The sequence below is a fragment of the Ursus arctos genome, unplaced genomic scaffold (genome assembly GCF_023065955.2).
Source record: "Ursus arctos isolate Adak ecotype North America unplaced genomic scaffold, UrsArc2.0 scaffold_27, whole genome shotgun sequence".
Classification (NCBI taxonomy): Eukaryota; Metazoa; Chordata; class Mammalia; order Carnivora; family Ursidae; genus Ursus; species Ursus arctos.
In genome coordinates this window covers 6,588,951-6,604,688 of record NW_026622952.1, presented here as the reverse complement: position 1 = coordinate 6,604,688, position 15,738 = coordinate 6,588,951, and the positions used below count along the sequence as shown (strand labels likewise).

The 15,738-nt window shown below is 39.1% G+C and overlaps 1 protein-coding gene across 1 annotated transcript in view; it reads left to right on the top strand.

Moving 5' to 3' along the window:
* ADAM9 (ADAM metallopeptidase domain 9) overlaps positions 1 to 15,738 on the top strand; it is a 137,160-nt gene that overhangs the window by 91,736 nt on the left and 29,686 nt on the right. The window contains exon 16 of the mRNA XM_026508297.4: positions 4,985 to 5,168. Within this exon, the coding sequence (XP_026364082.1) occupies positions 4,985 to 5,168 (184 nt within the window). The remainder of the gene's footprint in view (positions 1 to 4,984; positions 5,169 to 15,738) is intronic.

Here is a 15,738-nt window from a genome sequence, read left to right as displayed (position 1 = left end):
TATTGTGATTTCTCCTGTGACTTTTGGGTTATTGAAAGTATATTGCTTAATTTCTAGATATTTGGGAGTATTCTAGTTATCTGGTTGTTTTTGGTTTCTGGTTCAGTTCCGTTGAGAACATACTCTGTGTGACTTTAATTCTTTAGAATTTCTCGAGATGTGACTCATTGCCTAGCATATGGCGTGCTTTGGTGAACGTCTGTGTGCAAGTGAAAAAAAAAAAGTGTATTCTTTAGTCACTGGATTTTCTTGTTCTATAAGTGTCAAATTAATAGTTTTTTCAAATTTTCTGTATCTTTGGGTTGTATGTGTGTGTGTTAGGTTTGTCCTTTAATTTCTGAGAGAAGTATATTAAAGTCTTCAGCTATAATTATAAAGTTGTCTATTTTTCTTTTTAGTTCTATGAATTTTTTTGGTGTATATCTTTTGAATTTGTGTTGTTAAGTGTTTATGTTACTAGGTGCATCCACATTTAGGATGATTATGTCTCCCAGATGAATTGACCCTTTTATCATTCCCAGATTTTCTTCATCTTTGGAATATTCTTCTGTAGCGTTTTTCAGTTTCATTGTTTATGTGACCATTGGTGATCACCCTTCATTGGTAAACTGTTAAGTCTAGTGACATGCTTTATCTTCTGTGTTTAGCATAATATTTGGCATATAAAAGTACCTATCAAATATTTGTTGAATGAATGCAGGAACAGATTATATAACTAATGGGTGGAGAATTAATGTAACTGGTTGAATGAACTGAGCTAAAACCTTGGGATAAGTGGATTAATGCAGACTTAGAGAGAGCTTGCTAGACATACCTGATCCTTGTCTTTAGCCTGGTTCTGTTCCCATGTTTTTATGAGTATCTTAATGAAATGATAGAAACTATGCTTAGGACTGGGTAGCAGATTTGAAAAACACTTTATAATAGTAATATAGTATTAATATAGTCATTAGGAATACACATCTGAAGTCAGACTTTTTGGGTTTGAATACTGCTTCAACCACGTCAGATCTCTGAGACTTTGGACAAGTTGCTTCACTTTTCTCTTTTTTTCCCTCTGTACCTCATTTTTCTGTAAAATGGGGGTAATAATGGTACCTATTTCCAGTTGTTTTGAAGACAATGCATTGATGGATGTTAGTACTAAGAAGAGTGCCTGGTTCATTGGAGAACTCATCATTATCATTGTTGTCATCTTTATAATCATCCTCATCACAGAAAATGTATAAAATCTAGGAAAATCTAGAGAAAGTGATACCTATGGTCCTACCATCCAGAGATACTTCCTTAAATTTTTGTTATGTTTCCTTCTTACGTGTATGTATTCATCAACATACATTTGTGCATCATACACGTATGTACACACATATGCGTACTCAGAGACCCACATCTGTATGTATAAACGAAATTACATAGTATGGTTTATACTACTTTATAAATTCATGTATTTACTTTCCACTATAGTAAGAGCATTTATAGGATGTACCAGCTTCTTTTAATCATTACCTTATTTTAGAAATTCAAGTTTTTTGTAGTAAATTTCTATTTCAAATAGGGTTTTGATATATCCAGCTCAAGTATTTGTTTATTTCTCCGATTATTTTCTTAATAGATTTTTCTCAAAAAATATGGATAAGTTTTAAGGCTCCTCATAGCTACTTCCCAACTGACCTTCAAAACATTTAATTGATTTATGTTTCCACTGTCCCCTCACCAATGCTGAGTGTTATCTTAAAAGATATAGTTGACCTTTGAACAACGTGGGGTTTAGAGGTGCTGACTTCCCATACAGTGAAAAATTCTCTTATTAACTTTCGACTCCCCCAAAACTTAACTACTAATAGCCTACTATTGAAAAGAATCTTTACCGATAAAACAGTTGATTAGCACATATTTTGTATGTTACATGTATTATATACTCTGTTCTTATAATAAAGGAGGCTAGAGAAAAGAAAATGTTATTAAGAAAATCATAAGGAAGAGAAATAGTCCTGTAAAAAATCCACGTGTTAAGTGGACCCGTGCACTTCCAACCTGTGTTGTTCTGGGGTTATCTGGACTTTTCCAATTTGTTATAGCAAATAGGTATTTCATTTTTATTTTAAATGAATTGGTAAATAATTATTTAAGTTTATTGTTGTTGAAAAGTTGTTTAAAGTGATATAGAGAAAATGTCGCTTCCGTTCTTATCCTCTTTCCCTGTTCCCACCCAAACAGGTGTGTGTTCTTTTGGCTTTTTGTGTGTCTTTCCAGAGTCTTAATGCAAATGTATAGTCTTGTTCCCCACCCCCTTCCACCTCCCTGTTGTTCATACTGCAGACACAGTTGTGCAGATCATATTGTTGTGTGAAAGAGCTGTTTTATCTTTCAGCATATAGATGGTGTCATCTTTTTTTAAACTTTTTTAATGACAAATTTCAGTTATACAGAGGAGTAAAGAATAGTATGATCAAACCCATATATCCTAGATTAAAACATTGTTCATATTTTATATTTACTTTGTTTACATTTTGCTGAACCATTTTTAAGTAAATTATAGGCATTATAATACTTCACTCCTAAATTCTTTAGTATTCATCTCCAACATATAAGGCTATTCACAATAGCAGTTTCATACCTACCAAAATTAACAATTTCCTAATATCATGTGATATCTGGTTAATATTAAAGTTTCTCCAGTTGTCCTGAAATTGTGTTTCATAGCTGTTTTTTTCCGCATCAGGATTCTCTGAAGGGTCACGCATTGCATTTAATTGTCATGTCACCTAAGTCACTTTTAATCTAAAATAGTCTTCTTCATTTATTTTTTTCTTTTCAGTGATAGTGATGTAAGCAAAAAACTGGCCCAGTGGTCTTTTAGAATGGCCTGTATTCTGGGTTTGTTAGTTTCTTCTCAGTGTTGCTTAGCTTGTGTCTCTATCTTCTGATTTTTCTGTGAATCTGAAGTTGAATCTGAAGTCTTAATTTGATTCAAGTTAACATTTTTAGGGACAAATACTTCATAACTGGTACATTATATAAAGGAGGCACATAATTCTGGGTTGTTCGTTTTATTTGTGATACTAAGTGGTGATGACCAGATCTTACTACGCTAGAGTGATGTTTTTCTCATTACAACCTCAGGTAATATGTGGAGAAGTGATGATTTTGTACGTAAGAATAGCCAGTTTCCCACCAACGTTTCACCTTGTGGTTTTAGCATGCATTCAGGATCATTGCCTGAAGCAATTATTCTATTGAGGCTTGCAGTAGAATTTTCCTTTATAATGTAACAGTGAACATCTCTTAGCTTTGTTGGCTGCTTGCATTCCTTATTTTGTGAATTGCCTTTTTTGTATCTTCGCTATTTTTTGTTGTTGTTGTTGAAGTGTTTTTTTTTTTTTCTTACTGATTTGTAACAGCTTTTTATATATTGAATATTTTCCTTTTACTCTTTAATATGTCACCAAGACTACACATGAAGTCCTAAGTATATCATAGAACATGAATTTTGGTAGGCTCCAATGCATGTTAACTTAGGTCTGCTTTATGCTGTTTTATTTTAGAGGTTTTCAGATCTAATTTCAACCAACTGTGGGAGATAGATATTATTATCTATCTCTTGTTTTTCGGATGAAGGAAGTGAAGCTCAGAAAGTGTAAGCACTTTATTCATGTTAACTAGTGAATAAATGGTGACATAAGAATAGATGTAAAGTTGAGACAAAATTATTGACTCTTGAGTGCAGGATGGAGGGAAGAGGAGACTCAACAGTACATGCAAAAAGTAAATAGGGGTTTTAGTGGTCAGTTCAAGGGCATCAGAAATGTAATGTAGTTACCATAAAAGCTACTGTAATCTTGGGCTTAATAGTAGTACAGTATCTAAAGTAAAGGAAATGTGAGTTCCATTTTGTTCTTTACTTGTCAGGCTATAACTGAAATTTCATGCCCTACTCTGAGCACTGTGCTTCAAAAGGCAGTGAGACAAACTGGTACATACTTAGAGGGGAGCTTCCTTCTTCCATGAGAAATGATGGTAGGGTATTGCTCCATTGAAGTAAGTAGTTAGGAACTACACGATAATTGTCCTAAGATAGCTGCCACGTGGAAGAAGGAAAAGACATTAGCTGTGTGATCTCATGTGGAAGTCTGGGACCAATGAGGAAGAGTTATAAGGAGATAGATTTTAACTCAAGAAATAAAATGGTTTTATGATATCTAGAATGAAAATTTTTAGGGGGTGGTGAGTTAGAGGATTAGGTGAATTAGAGGAAAATAATATCCTATGTCACTTGGAAGTGGTATCATAAAGGAGATTCAAGTGTAGGTTAGGTGCTTGGATCACAGGACAGTCAAGTAGAAGATTTTAGCATAGCCTCTTTAGAGTTGGTGTTAGTGGTACTTAGTGTGTTATGAAAGGATATAGGAAGGGCATTTAGCTAATACAGCCGTGGTGATAGGGTTATAGTCAGGCAAGCCTTCATAGAGTTGTAACGCTGAATCAGTGAATTGAGTTAGTGAATTAATGAATTGAGTCTTAAAGTAAGTAACTAAGAATTAGCCCAAGCCAAGAAGGGCGGAGTCTTTTCTTAGTTATTTTACAGTAAGAATTTAATTTTCTCCTTACTGTAACTCTGTAAGAAGTCACAATTGAATTTTGGTATAGTCCTATTATTTTCTGTGTGAAAGCATTTATAAAATTATAATTATAAACAACTTTTTCCTTAGACTTTGTTGAACCCTAGGCAGATAGTAAAGAGAGATTAGATGTGGGGAAAGAAGGAGCACCACCTGGTACCCTACTAATCTGCATCTTAGCATCTACTTATCTCTGCTGTATTTGAAGAGAACTGCTTTGATGTCTTTGCTCTCATACACTTTCTCTGTTGAGATTCCCTTCAACTAAGTATCAATAAACTTCCCTTCTGTATCCAAATACAGAATTTTTCTTTTGTGTCTACACTGGTCCATTTTATGTTTGCATTATTCCTCTGTCTTTATAGGAATGCATTGTGTGGAAAGCTTCAGTGTGAGAATGTACAAGAAATGCCTGTATTTGGTATCGTGCCTGCTATTATTCAGACTCCCAGCAAAGGCACCAAATGTTGGGGTGTGGATTTCCAGCTAGGATCAGATGTTCCAGATCCTGGGATGGTGAATGAAGGCACAAGGTGTGACGATGGAAAGGTAATCAAAATGTTTTCTCTTTACGAAGTAAAATTTAAAAAATTAAAAAACCCGTATACAAAGTAAGTAGTTCTTTTCTGATTTATAAAAGAAATCTATATTTATTATAGAGATTTTAGAAAATACAAAGCCACCAAGGACAAAATTAAGAATGGTTGTCTACTATCCAGATTTCACTGGCAGTCATATATTTTATAAGCCCTGGTCTGTGTTGCAATATACTGTGCATATTTATTTCCCTGATGAATGTGCTATAATTTATTAGCCAGTCTGCTGTTATGGGGGCACCTAGGTGATTATCACCAGGATTGTGTGTGTGTGTATGCTTGCGTGTCTCTGTCCTAGAAATGTCATAGTGCGCATCTGCCCACGTTCCCTGCTACCTGGTCACCGCGGTTTAGATCAGATATGAGTCAAGAATCAGCCAGCTCCTGACTTACTACTGGTGGTTTCTATATGAGAAGATGAGCTAGGCCATATTGCTTTTTGGGGGGAATATATATTACGAAAGATAATTAAGAGTAGTGCAGAAACTGTAAGACTTCTTTAGTGATGCCATGAATTAAGAGCAAGGCTAGAAGAGTTATGGCAAACTTTAGTCATATGAGATATAGGGAAGCAGGAGTGTTAAGCCAGTTGAAACCAACTTAGAGGACACTAGAGGATGAGGAGGAGGGATAGAACATAACTGACTAATAACGTGGCCCATGAAAAAGACAGGTGGACTTGCAAGTTACCTCAATGTCTACAGAGTTTTCAGTACCAATTCTGTCCTTTCCTTCTTACAGAAAGACCCTTATATTTCTGTGCCTGTCTTTGCCATTATGAAAACTCGATTGCTGTAGTTACTATAAACAGTGCTGAGGCAAATGGCTTTATAAATAAAACTTAACAGAGTATTATGATTGTTTTCTGAGGTTAAACTACTATAATGGGGTGTGCATGCCTTTTTTTTTTTTTTAATTGATTTATTTATTTGAGAGAGAGACCACGAGCGGGAGGGGCAGAGGGAGAGGGAGCGAGAATCTCAAGCAGACTCTTCACTGAGCATGGAGCCTGACGGGGGCTCCATCCCACAACCCTAAGATCATGACCTGAACCGAAATCCAGAGTCAGATGCTCAACCGACTGAGCCACCCAGGAGCCCTGGATGTGCATACTTTTAAGGTTTTAGATAGAGTTTTGCCAGATTTCTCTTTAGAAAAGTGTTTAATAGTTTACCTTCCAACCAGTTTTCAGTGGGGAAGTGTTTTAATTCTTCATACCATAGTCAAGATTAGCTATCATTTTAAAGCTTTCGTTGGTGGTTTCCTTTTTATTATACTCTTTCTTATTAGTGATGTTAAATTTTTTTGGTCTGTATATATTTATTCCTTCTTTTGTGATTTGCCTTATTGATGTTCTTCATCCACTTAAAAATTGGTTTGTTTTCTTACTGATTTTAAAGAACTTTTATTAATTTATGTCATATATAATAAATGTTATTTATATAACATAGTATTTTTGTATATGAATAGGTATATTTATATATGTATATATATATATATATACACACACACACACACACACACACACACACATACTCATGCCTGGTTTATTTCTTGCCTCTTCTTTCTTTTGTTTCTAGTAATTTTTTTGCTATGTTTGCATTTTTATGTATTCAAATCTGTTATTCATTTCTTTTATGGTTTCTAACTTATGTATTTTATAAGGCCTTTCTCAGTATAATATTAGATCATTATTCTCTGGTATTTTCTAGTAGATTTTGTTTTTAATTTAATTCCCCTGTAATCTAGGGGAATGTGGAATGTATACAGTATGAGGTTGGCATTCTTTTTTCCCCCTTTTATCATTTATTCATTCAGAAATCATTACTGTGTGCTGAGTTCTAATGTCATTTTCTTCAGAATGGTTTATCATTTCCTTAACTTCATTTATAATCTCTCTCCTTTAATATGAAAAGTTATTTAAATTACTTATTAAATTTGTATATAGTCTGGGGCTTCATTTCTGTTTTTTTCTCTTCATGCCTACTGATACTTCTAACTACTCATGTGTTTGTACTGCCTTGTTTCAGTTTTTATTGGTTTTATAATGTATTTTTAATATCTGGTCATGTAAATGTCCATTCTTTTTTTTTCCTGAAGATTTTATTTATTTATTTGACAGAGAGGCAGCAAGAGAGGGAACACAAGCCGGGGGAGTGGGAGAGGAAGAAGCAGGCTCCCTGCTGAGCAGGGAGCCCAATGTGGGGCTTGATCCCAGAACGCTGGGATCATGACCTGAGCCAAAGGCAGACGCTTAATGACTGAGCCACCCAGGCGCCCCTGATTCGATTCCTTTATCCCCATTTCATGACCTTCTTTGTCTCTTGCCACCAGTTTTGACTAAAAGTCTATTATATGTGATACAAGTATCACTATTTACATGGAATATCTTTTTCTATCCCTTCGTTTTCAACCTGTGTGTCCTTACCACTAAAGTGAGCCTTTTTTAGGCAGCATATTTTTGGATCTTTTTTTTTTTTTTTGATCTATTCAGCCACTTTGTGTCTTCTGATTGGAAATTTAGTTCATTTATATTTAAAGCAATTATTGATAGGTATTGATTGTCATTTCATCGTTGACTCTTTTTCAGTTCTTTTGTTCCTTTCTTTCTCTCTCGCTATCTTCCTTTGTGATTTTTTTTTTTTTGTAGTGTATGCTTTAATTCTTTTCTCTTTATCTTTTGCATGCCTACTATGTTTCTTCTTTTGTGGTTATCATGAGGTTTATATAAAACACTTTGTAGATATAACAGTTCATTTTAAGCTGGTAATAACTTACCTTCGATTGCATATGCAAGCTCTACACTTTTACTTCTCTCATATTTTAAACTATCGTTGTTATACTTTGCATCTTTTTATATTGAGCATCCATTAAGTTATTAGTTATTTTTATTTTTTTAAGTTTTATCCTAGAGATGAAGTGATTTATATATCACCATTACAGTATTAAGGTATTCTGAATTTGTGTATTTCCTTAATGAGTTTTATGGTCTTATATGTTTTCATATTGTTAGCGTCCTATCATTTCAAGTTCAAGAATTCTCTAATATTTCTTGTGAGGCAGGGCTAGTGGTGATGAACTCTTTTATCTTTTGTTTGTCTGGGAATGTTTTTAATTCTCCTTCATTTCTGAAGGATAGTTTTACCAGGTATAGTATTCTTGGTTGGCAATTTTTTGTTGTCGTTCAGCACATTGGCTGTATCATCCACTTTGTTCTGGCTTGGAAGGTTTCTTTAGAGAGATCCATTGGTAGCCATATGGGGGTTCCCCTGTATGTGACGAGTCTTGATGCTTTCTTTTCCTTCTTTCAAAATTCTCTCCTTGTTTTTGTCTTTTAACATTTGATTATAATATGTCTCAAAGTAATTTTTGGGTTGATCTTTCATGGAGTTCTTTGAGCTTCCTGTACCTGGATGTCCATTTTCTCCCAAGATTTGGGGAGATTTCAACTATTATTTCTTTAAATAAACTTTCTACCACTGTCTTCTTCTGGGACTCCTATGATGTGAATGTTTGTTCCCTTAATGATATCCCTTAATTCACATAGGCTTTCTTCACTTTTTTTTTCATTCCTTCTTCATTTTTGTTTCTCTAACTGGCTATTTCTTTCTTTCTTTTTTTTTTTTTTTTAAGATTTTATTTATTTGAGAGAGAGAGAGCAAGAGACCGCATGCACACAAGCATGGGGAGGGGCAAAGGGAGAGGGAGAAGCAGACTCCCTGCTAAGCAGGGAGCCCAATGTGGGGCTTGATCCCAGGACCCTGGGATCATGACCTAAGCTGAAGGCAGACACTTAACTGACTGAGCCACCCAGGCACCCCATCTAACTGGCTAATTTCAAACGGTCTGTCTTTGAGTTTGCTGATTCTTTCTTTTGGATGTGTAAATCTGTTCTTGAAGCTGTCCATTAAAGTTTTCATTTCTGTCATTGTTTTCTTCAACTCCAGGATTTCTCTTGCGTTCCTTTTTATGGTTTCTACTTCTTTTTTTTTTTTTTTAAAGATTTTATTTATTTATTCAACAGAGATAGAGACAGCCAGCGAGAGAGGGAACACAAGCAGGGGGAGTGGGAGAGGAAGAAGCAGGCTCACAGCGGAGGAGCCTGATGTGGGGCCCGATCCCATAATGCTGGGATCACGCCCTGAGCCGAAGGCAGACGCCCAAGTGCTGTACCATCCAGGCACCCCTATGGTTTCTACTTCTTTATTAATCGCATTCTGTTCATTCATTGTTTTTCTAATTTTGTTCAGTAGTCTGTGTTCTCTTTCATTTCATTCACTTTCTTTATGATGATTATTTTGCATTTTTTGGTCAGGTAACCTGTAGAGCTTCATTTCTTTGGGGTCATTTATTAGCACTTTGTTAGTTTCTTTTGGTGATGTCATATTTGCCTGATTTTCCACGTAGTATTACATTGGTGGCTGTGTATTTGAAGGAACAGATACTTCTTCCAGTCTTTACAGATTGGTTTCATGAGGTAAGGTCCTCCTATCTATTTTCTGTATTGATGGGATTACCTCTGAAATATTAGGTGGGCTGAGTTGGAGCTGGTTACAACTCCTCAGTGGGATCTGTGGTTGGGGGCTTGTTATTAGGGGCTTGGGTGGGCATAGGTGCTGACTAGTCCCTGAGTGAATTGAACTGCCTCCAGTACCCTGTTCAGTAAGTAGGGTGGTCCTGAGACAAGGGTCTGCTTCAGAGTCCACAGCTGGGTCTTCAGACACTAGGCCTGTTATCAGGTGCATGGACTGGTATGGCTCCCATCAGGGAGGGACCTGAGAAGATTGCTGTATGTTCACTGGATGGTTTCCTGGGTGGCCAGGACTGCTCCCTGACTGGTGGGAGGGACTGGAGCAAAATATAGGGCCAGTTCAAGGTCTCTTGATATGTAGACATGGGCATCTGCCTTTGGGTCCCTGTGCTGGCAGGACAACTTGTGGATTGAGGCTTGGAGGTCCTGAAACCGAGTATAGATCCCCTTCAGAATCTTTGGGAATGCAAGAGGTGGGTCCCTTGGCGGATCTGGTGGTGGACTGTGGCTCTGATGGGGCTGGAGCCAAGTATAAGGCCCTTGAGGCTTTCTGGGGGTTCAGCTGGGAGTGTCTCATTTTGGTCCCTGTGCCAGCAAGCATATTAACAGACTGCAGTTGTTGGGGATTAGAGATAAGTATAGGGTCCTTTTAGAAATGTTGGGGTGGTTGACAAGAGTATCTCCCGCTGGGACCTAAACCCTTTGGACTGCTGACAGACTGTGGCTGTGAGGAAGCTAGAGCTGCTTATAGCAGTTGTTCAGGATTTCAGGGGGCACAGATGGGAGTTTCTCCTGCCTGGTCCCTGTGCCAGCAGGCCTGTTCGAGAAGTGTGGCTGGGAGGGGCCTGGAATTGAGTATAGGGCCCTTTAAGATTCTATAATCCAAGTTTGACAACTTTACCTCCAGGGGCTCCCAGACTATTGCCAAGAGGGGCTAAAGCCAGTTCATGGGCCACTTCAGGGTCCACAGCTGGGACTGAGGTCTATATCTACTGCTTGATGCACATAGGGTGTGACTCCTCTCAGGCCCTTTGGTATATGGTGCTGGTGACAGACCCAATACCTGATGGGTCTGTAGCCAAGTCCTCAGGTTATGGAGCTGCTTCTGGGTCTATAGCCAGGACCACGGTTGGTAAGTCAGCCTCCTGGTACAAGCCTAACTTCTCAAAATGGCTCTCCTTGAACTACACCGCGGTTTCATAGTCTCCTGTCTGGTTCCCAGATCTCCTGCAAAGGTACTTTTGTCCATGGATGGATTTCGGATTATTATGTGTGTGGTAGGGGATGTGGTTGAGGGATGTTTTATGAGGTAATTTTGCTGATATCACTTCTCTCTTGTTGGCTTTATTTCCTTCTACCACACACAGATATTTATAATATAAACAGGAAAAAACCCTCATATTTCCCCAGTACACTTGAGGTAGGTAGGGTTGTTTTTTTCCTCCAACTATAAGTCAAGATATCCTGGGAAAGGAATATAGGGGACAACTTGAAGGGCCAGTTGTAATGTCCAGAGGTATAAAACAATATGATTGGTGGGGTCTGGAACACAGGAATACAGGCTCTGCCGCATGCTTAACCCTCTGTTTAACCCATGACTGTGGGGGGGGGGGTGAGGAGTTAGGTATGTTTACCAGAAAAAAAGAAAGAGAGAGAGAGAGAGGTGGGAAATCATACTGAATAGAATTAAAAAAAAAAAAAAAGAAAGAAAACAAGTCAACAAAATACAGAAACAAGCAAAAAAATAAAATAGACATCACTGCAGTTAAGTCTTACTCTATAGTCTGTGTTTTCTTTAGTTTTAAAACCTGAGGCTGGTCATTAGTGGGCATGTTTTAGTGTGCTCAGGCTGCCATAAAAATACTGTCTCCCAGTTGGCTTAAACAATGGAAATTTATTTCTCATAGTTCTTGAGCCTGGGAAGTCCAAGATCAAGGTGCCGGCAAGGTAGATTTCCTTCTTAGGCCTCTTCTCTTGGCTCATAGGTGGCTATCATCTTGCTGTGTGCTCACATGACCCCTTTTCTGTGTGCGTGTGGAGGGGGAGAAAGAAAGAGAACACGAACTCTCTGGTGTCTCTTATAAAGGCACTAATCCCATCAGACCAGGGTTCTACCCTCATGACCTCATCTAACCTTAATTACCTCCCAAAATCTTCATCTCCAAATACCATCATTGCCAAGTTTGAGAGGATACCAGCATGGCCTTCATAAAGAAAGCCACTAGAATGGGCTTAAGTTAATAGAAGTAGGACAATACTCATTACTTTTTCATGTCCATATACCTTTTTGCTGTTGGGTTTTGCATCCCGCTCAGTGTGGTAAAGGCTTTAAAGCTGTTCCTAAACATTTGCACATTTCAATTATTTTAGGTATTTGTTTGGTTTTTGGTCTAGGCGTAAGTGAGAAATACTGGTCAACGTATTAGTAGTCAGGGTTCTCCAGAGAAGCACAACTAATAGGTGTGTGTGTGTGTGTGTGTGTGTGTGTGTGTGTGTGTGTGTGATTTCTTATATGGAATTGGCTTACATGATTATGGAGGTTAACAAGACCTAAGATCCAGTATCTTCTGTAGGCAAGCTGGACACTCAGAAGAGCTGATTGTATAGTTCTGGTCTAAAGACTGGGAGAGAGAAGGCAGTTAAGCAGGAAGGGAGACGATAGGCATTTAGGCCATTTTTTCACGTGACTTACTATATTACCTTTAGAACCTGGTTAGGCTATGTATCTGCCACTTCCATCCATTTGATGATGGAATATTATTGTGCCTGCTAGACTTTAAGGCTTGGTGGGTCAGGTAACACCCAATTCATGATGGACAGTTCAGGTCCCATGGTAACTTAATGGCTTATGGTGAAGTGTTCAGTCTTGTAAGGCCTAAGTAGCAGGCCATGAGCTGTAACTAAAAAAGAGAGTAGTTATCTGCAGAGGACAGCAGGATTCTGCTCCAAAATCCCAAGTAGTAGTGTAGTGCTGTTCACCTCTCAGGAACTGCCAGAGGCTCCAGACGGCATCCCGTCTGCCACTGACATTTCAGGCACTACTGGATTTGCTGGAGCAAGGGCCCAGTTGGCAGAGCAGTTTGTGTAGCATTCTGGACTTGCTGCAGAGTCTTCTCTTGCTCTGGTCCACACTCGACTAGCAGCTTTTCAGGTCACTTGGTAAATGGACTTGAGTAACATGCCCACATGAGGACTATGTCGCCCCCAAAGTCAAAGGCCCACTCGATGTCTTACCTCTTTTTTGGTTACCAGCGGGGCCTGATGTAACAACTTATCCTTCACTTTTGAAGGGAAATCTAGATATGTCCCACACTACTGCCCCCCTAGAAATTTCACTGAGGTCGAAGACTGCTGATTTTTTCTCAGATTTGCTTTCCACCTCTGACATGCAGTTGTCTTACCAATTAGTTACAGTGTTGCTACTTCTTGCACACTAGGTTCAGTCAGAATAATGCCATCAGTGGAACGGGCCAAAGTGATATCTAGTGGAAGGAAAGGTTGGTCAAGATCCCCGCAAACTAAATCACGATGGAGGGCTGGAGAGTTGCCGCACCTCTGAGAGAGGACTGTGAAGGCGTGTTGCTGGCCTTGCCAGCTGCAAGCAGACTGCTTCTGGTGGTCTTTATTGACCAGCTTGGAGAGAACAGTGTCTGCCAGTTCAGCAGCTGCATACAGGTGCCAGGAGATTCGTGAATTTGCTCGGGCAATAGAACCACAGTAGCTACAGCAGCGATTACACTCCCCAGCTGCTTAAGCCTCGGATAATCCACTGTTGTTCTCCAAGATCTGTCTGTCTTCTGTGCAGGCCAGATAGTGTAGTCGAACTGGACTATCTTTCCAGTCCTTAATGGTGGTCTTGACTCTGCAGTGCTTCCTGGATTGTGGTGTTTATTCCTTTTAGTTTACTATTTTCCTGGGTAATGGCAGTTCTAGTGGCTTCCAGTCGGCCTTTCCTGCCATAACCGCCCTGACTCCACAGGTCAGGGAGCCCGTGTGGGGATTGTGCTAGTTGCTGATTATGTCTGTTGCAGTCATGCATTCTGGAACTGGGGAAGTAAGCACAGGATGGATTTGGGGACACACTGGGCCTCTTGTGAGTGAGGAGGACCTGAGCTGAAGCTCCATCGATCAGCTGACCTCCATAGCTCCCTACTTTGACTGTTAGGGCACCATGATGTTTTGGGTCTCCTGGATTCAGTGTCAGTTCAGAGCCAATGTCCAGTAGTTCCTGATAGGTCTGATGATTTTCCTTTTGCACAGTGCCCAGTTACCCTGGTAAATGGCCATAGGTCCTGTTGGGGAAGGAGGGGAGAAAGATTAAGAGTATACATTTTTGGCAGTGTCTCAGGGTTCTACCTGAAGGGGACCCATCCTCCCCTTCATATAAGGGGTTCTGGGTCTGTAATATGGCTCAAGGTTGGGAATTGATTGAGGGCCCTTGACACTGTTTTGCTCATTTGACCCAGAACTTGCTTCCTCTCTTTTTATTTCTAGAAACACCATGATCAGCTAACCAATGCCATAGGTGTGTGCAAGTCTGACTTTTCTGATTGCTTCTTTGACCTTGCTGTTTATTATGGCAGCCATATCGACCTTGCCTCTGCAGTTAAGTGCAGTTAAGTTAATTGCACTTGGCCGCTGCCTCTTGACATTCAGTTACTCCCATGGCATTCGGTGTTCCAATTCAGGGACTGTTATTCCTAATGCAAAGTGGCCTACTAGTAAGAGTGATGATATAGCAATTTAGGCCTGCAGGGACTCCCCTCACAAATTTATGTCTCACAGTTATGGTGAAAGGTATGTCTGCTGCACCCTTCCAGAGTGAGTAAATGGGTTGGAAGTGGCAGACCCATTCTTAACATTTCATTCTTCCCTAAGCTTTTGAATCATTTCTTGTGCCTTTAACCAAGACAAGGCTAGCATTTCCAGCTTGCTCAGCGTGGGCTATCTTTTGGTGCATGTTTCAGCTGATTAACCAACAAACTATTAAAGCTCTTTGTAACCTCTTTCTGACCTGCAGCATTAAATGCAGAGTCTCTACTTAGTAAGTGCCACGGTAAATTTGGCCTGATCCAACTTTCTGTTCGTTCCACCATTATCCCACACCCTTAATATCCATTCTGATACATGTTCTGTCATGATAAATTAGAAAACTCAAGTAGTTCTTTTGGTATTTAGTACACCTCCTAACAGGTCACACTTTTAGGGGCCTGCTGAGACTTGAGACTAGTGATAGGTCTAAAAGCGAAGAGGGCCAGTGAGCATGAGTCCTGAGGATAATCAGCATTGTCTTGCATGGCAGTTTCCTCACTGGAGGCCATTACAATTTCCTCAGGCAATGCAGTGCTAATCCCTTTTCTTGGGAGTAGAAAGGGCTTTTCTGTTGAGGGTAGACAGACTGCTTCTACTGGCAAGGTAGACTCATCAGTATTTAGGGGCTCGATGATTTAGGTTAGGCTTTGGTTCATTTGATCTAGAACTTTTCTTCTTATACAGATATCAGGGTCTTCCCACACATCTGCTTTCCAACTTTAGGATCCCATTCTATTCCCCTAATGCCCTCACTTTAATGGTAGATAGGCTGTAGAGCTAGGAGGTCCAACTTGCATTGTACAATATCTCACCAGTTGTAGGATGAAATTCTGGGTCTGATTTTCAGAGGTCTCAGCCCTATAGCTACAAAAGCTTAGAGTCTCCTTCAGGTTACTTTTGTTGTGTTTGAGCTGAGAGTTCAAGTTTCTGAGCTTATTCTTTTCATTCTTTACTTTGTTCTGTGACATTAGGAGTAACCACCGATCTCATATTTATTAGTTTGAGAGAGATGTTTGAAAGTATCATATGCACAATTACCCAGATCCTTGATTCTTATAAGTTGATTAGGAATAACCAGTGATGATATTTTACATATCATTCTGCCAGAACATGCCATGGACTCTCAGTACTGTGCTGTTGCAAATAGAGTCATTAACATCTTTAAATGTAGTCAGGTAAG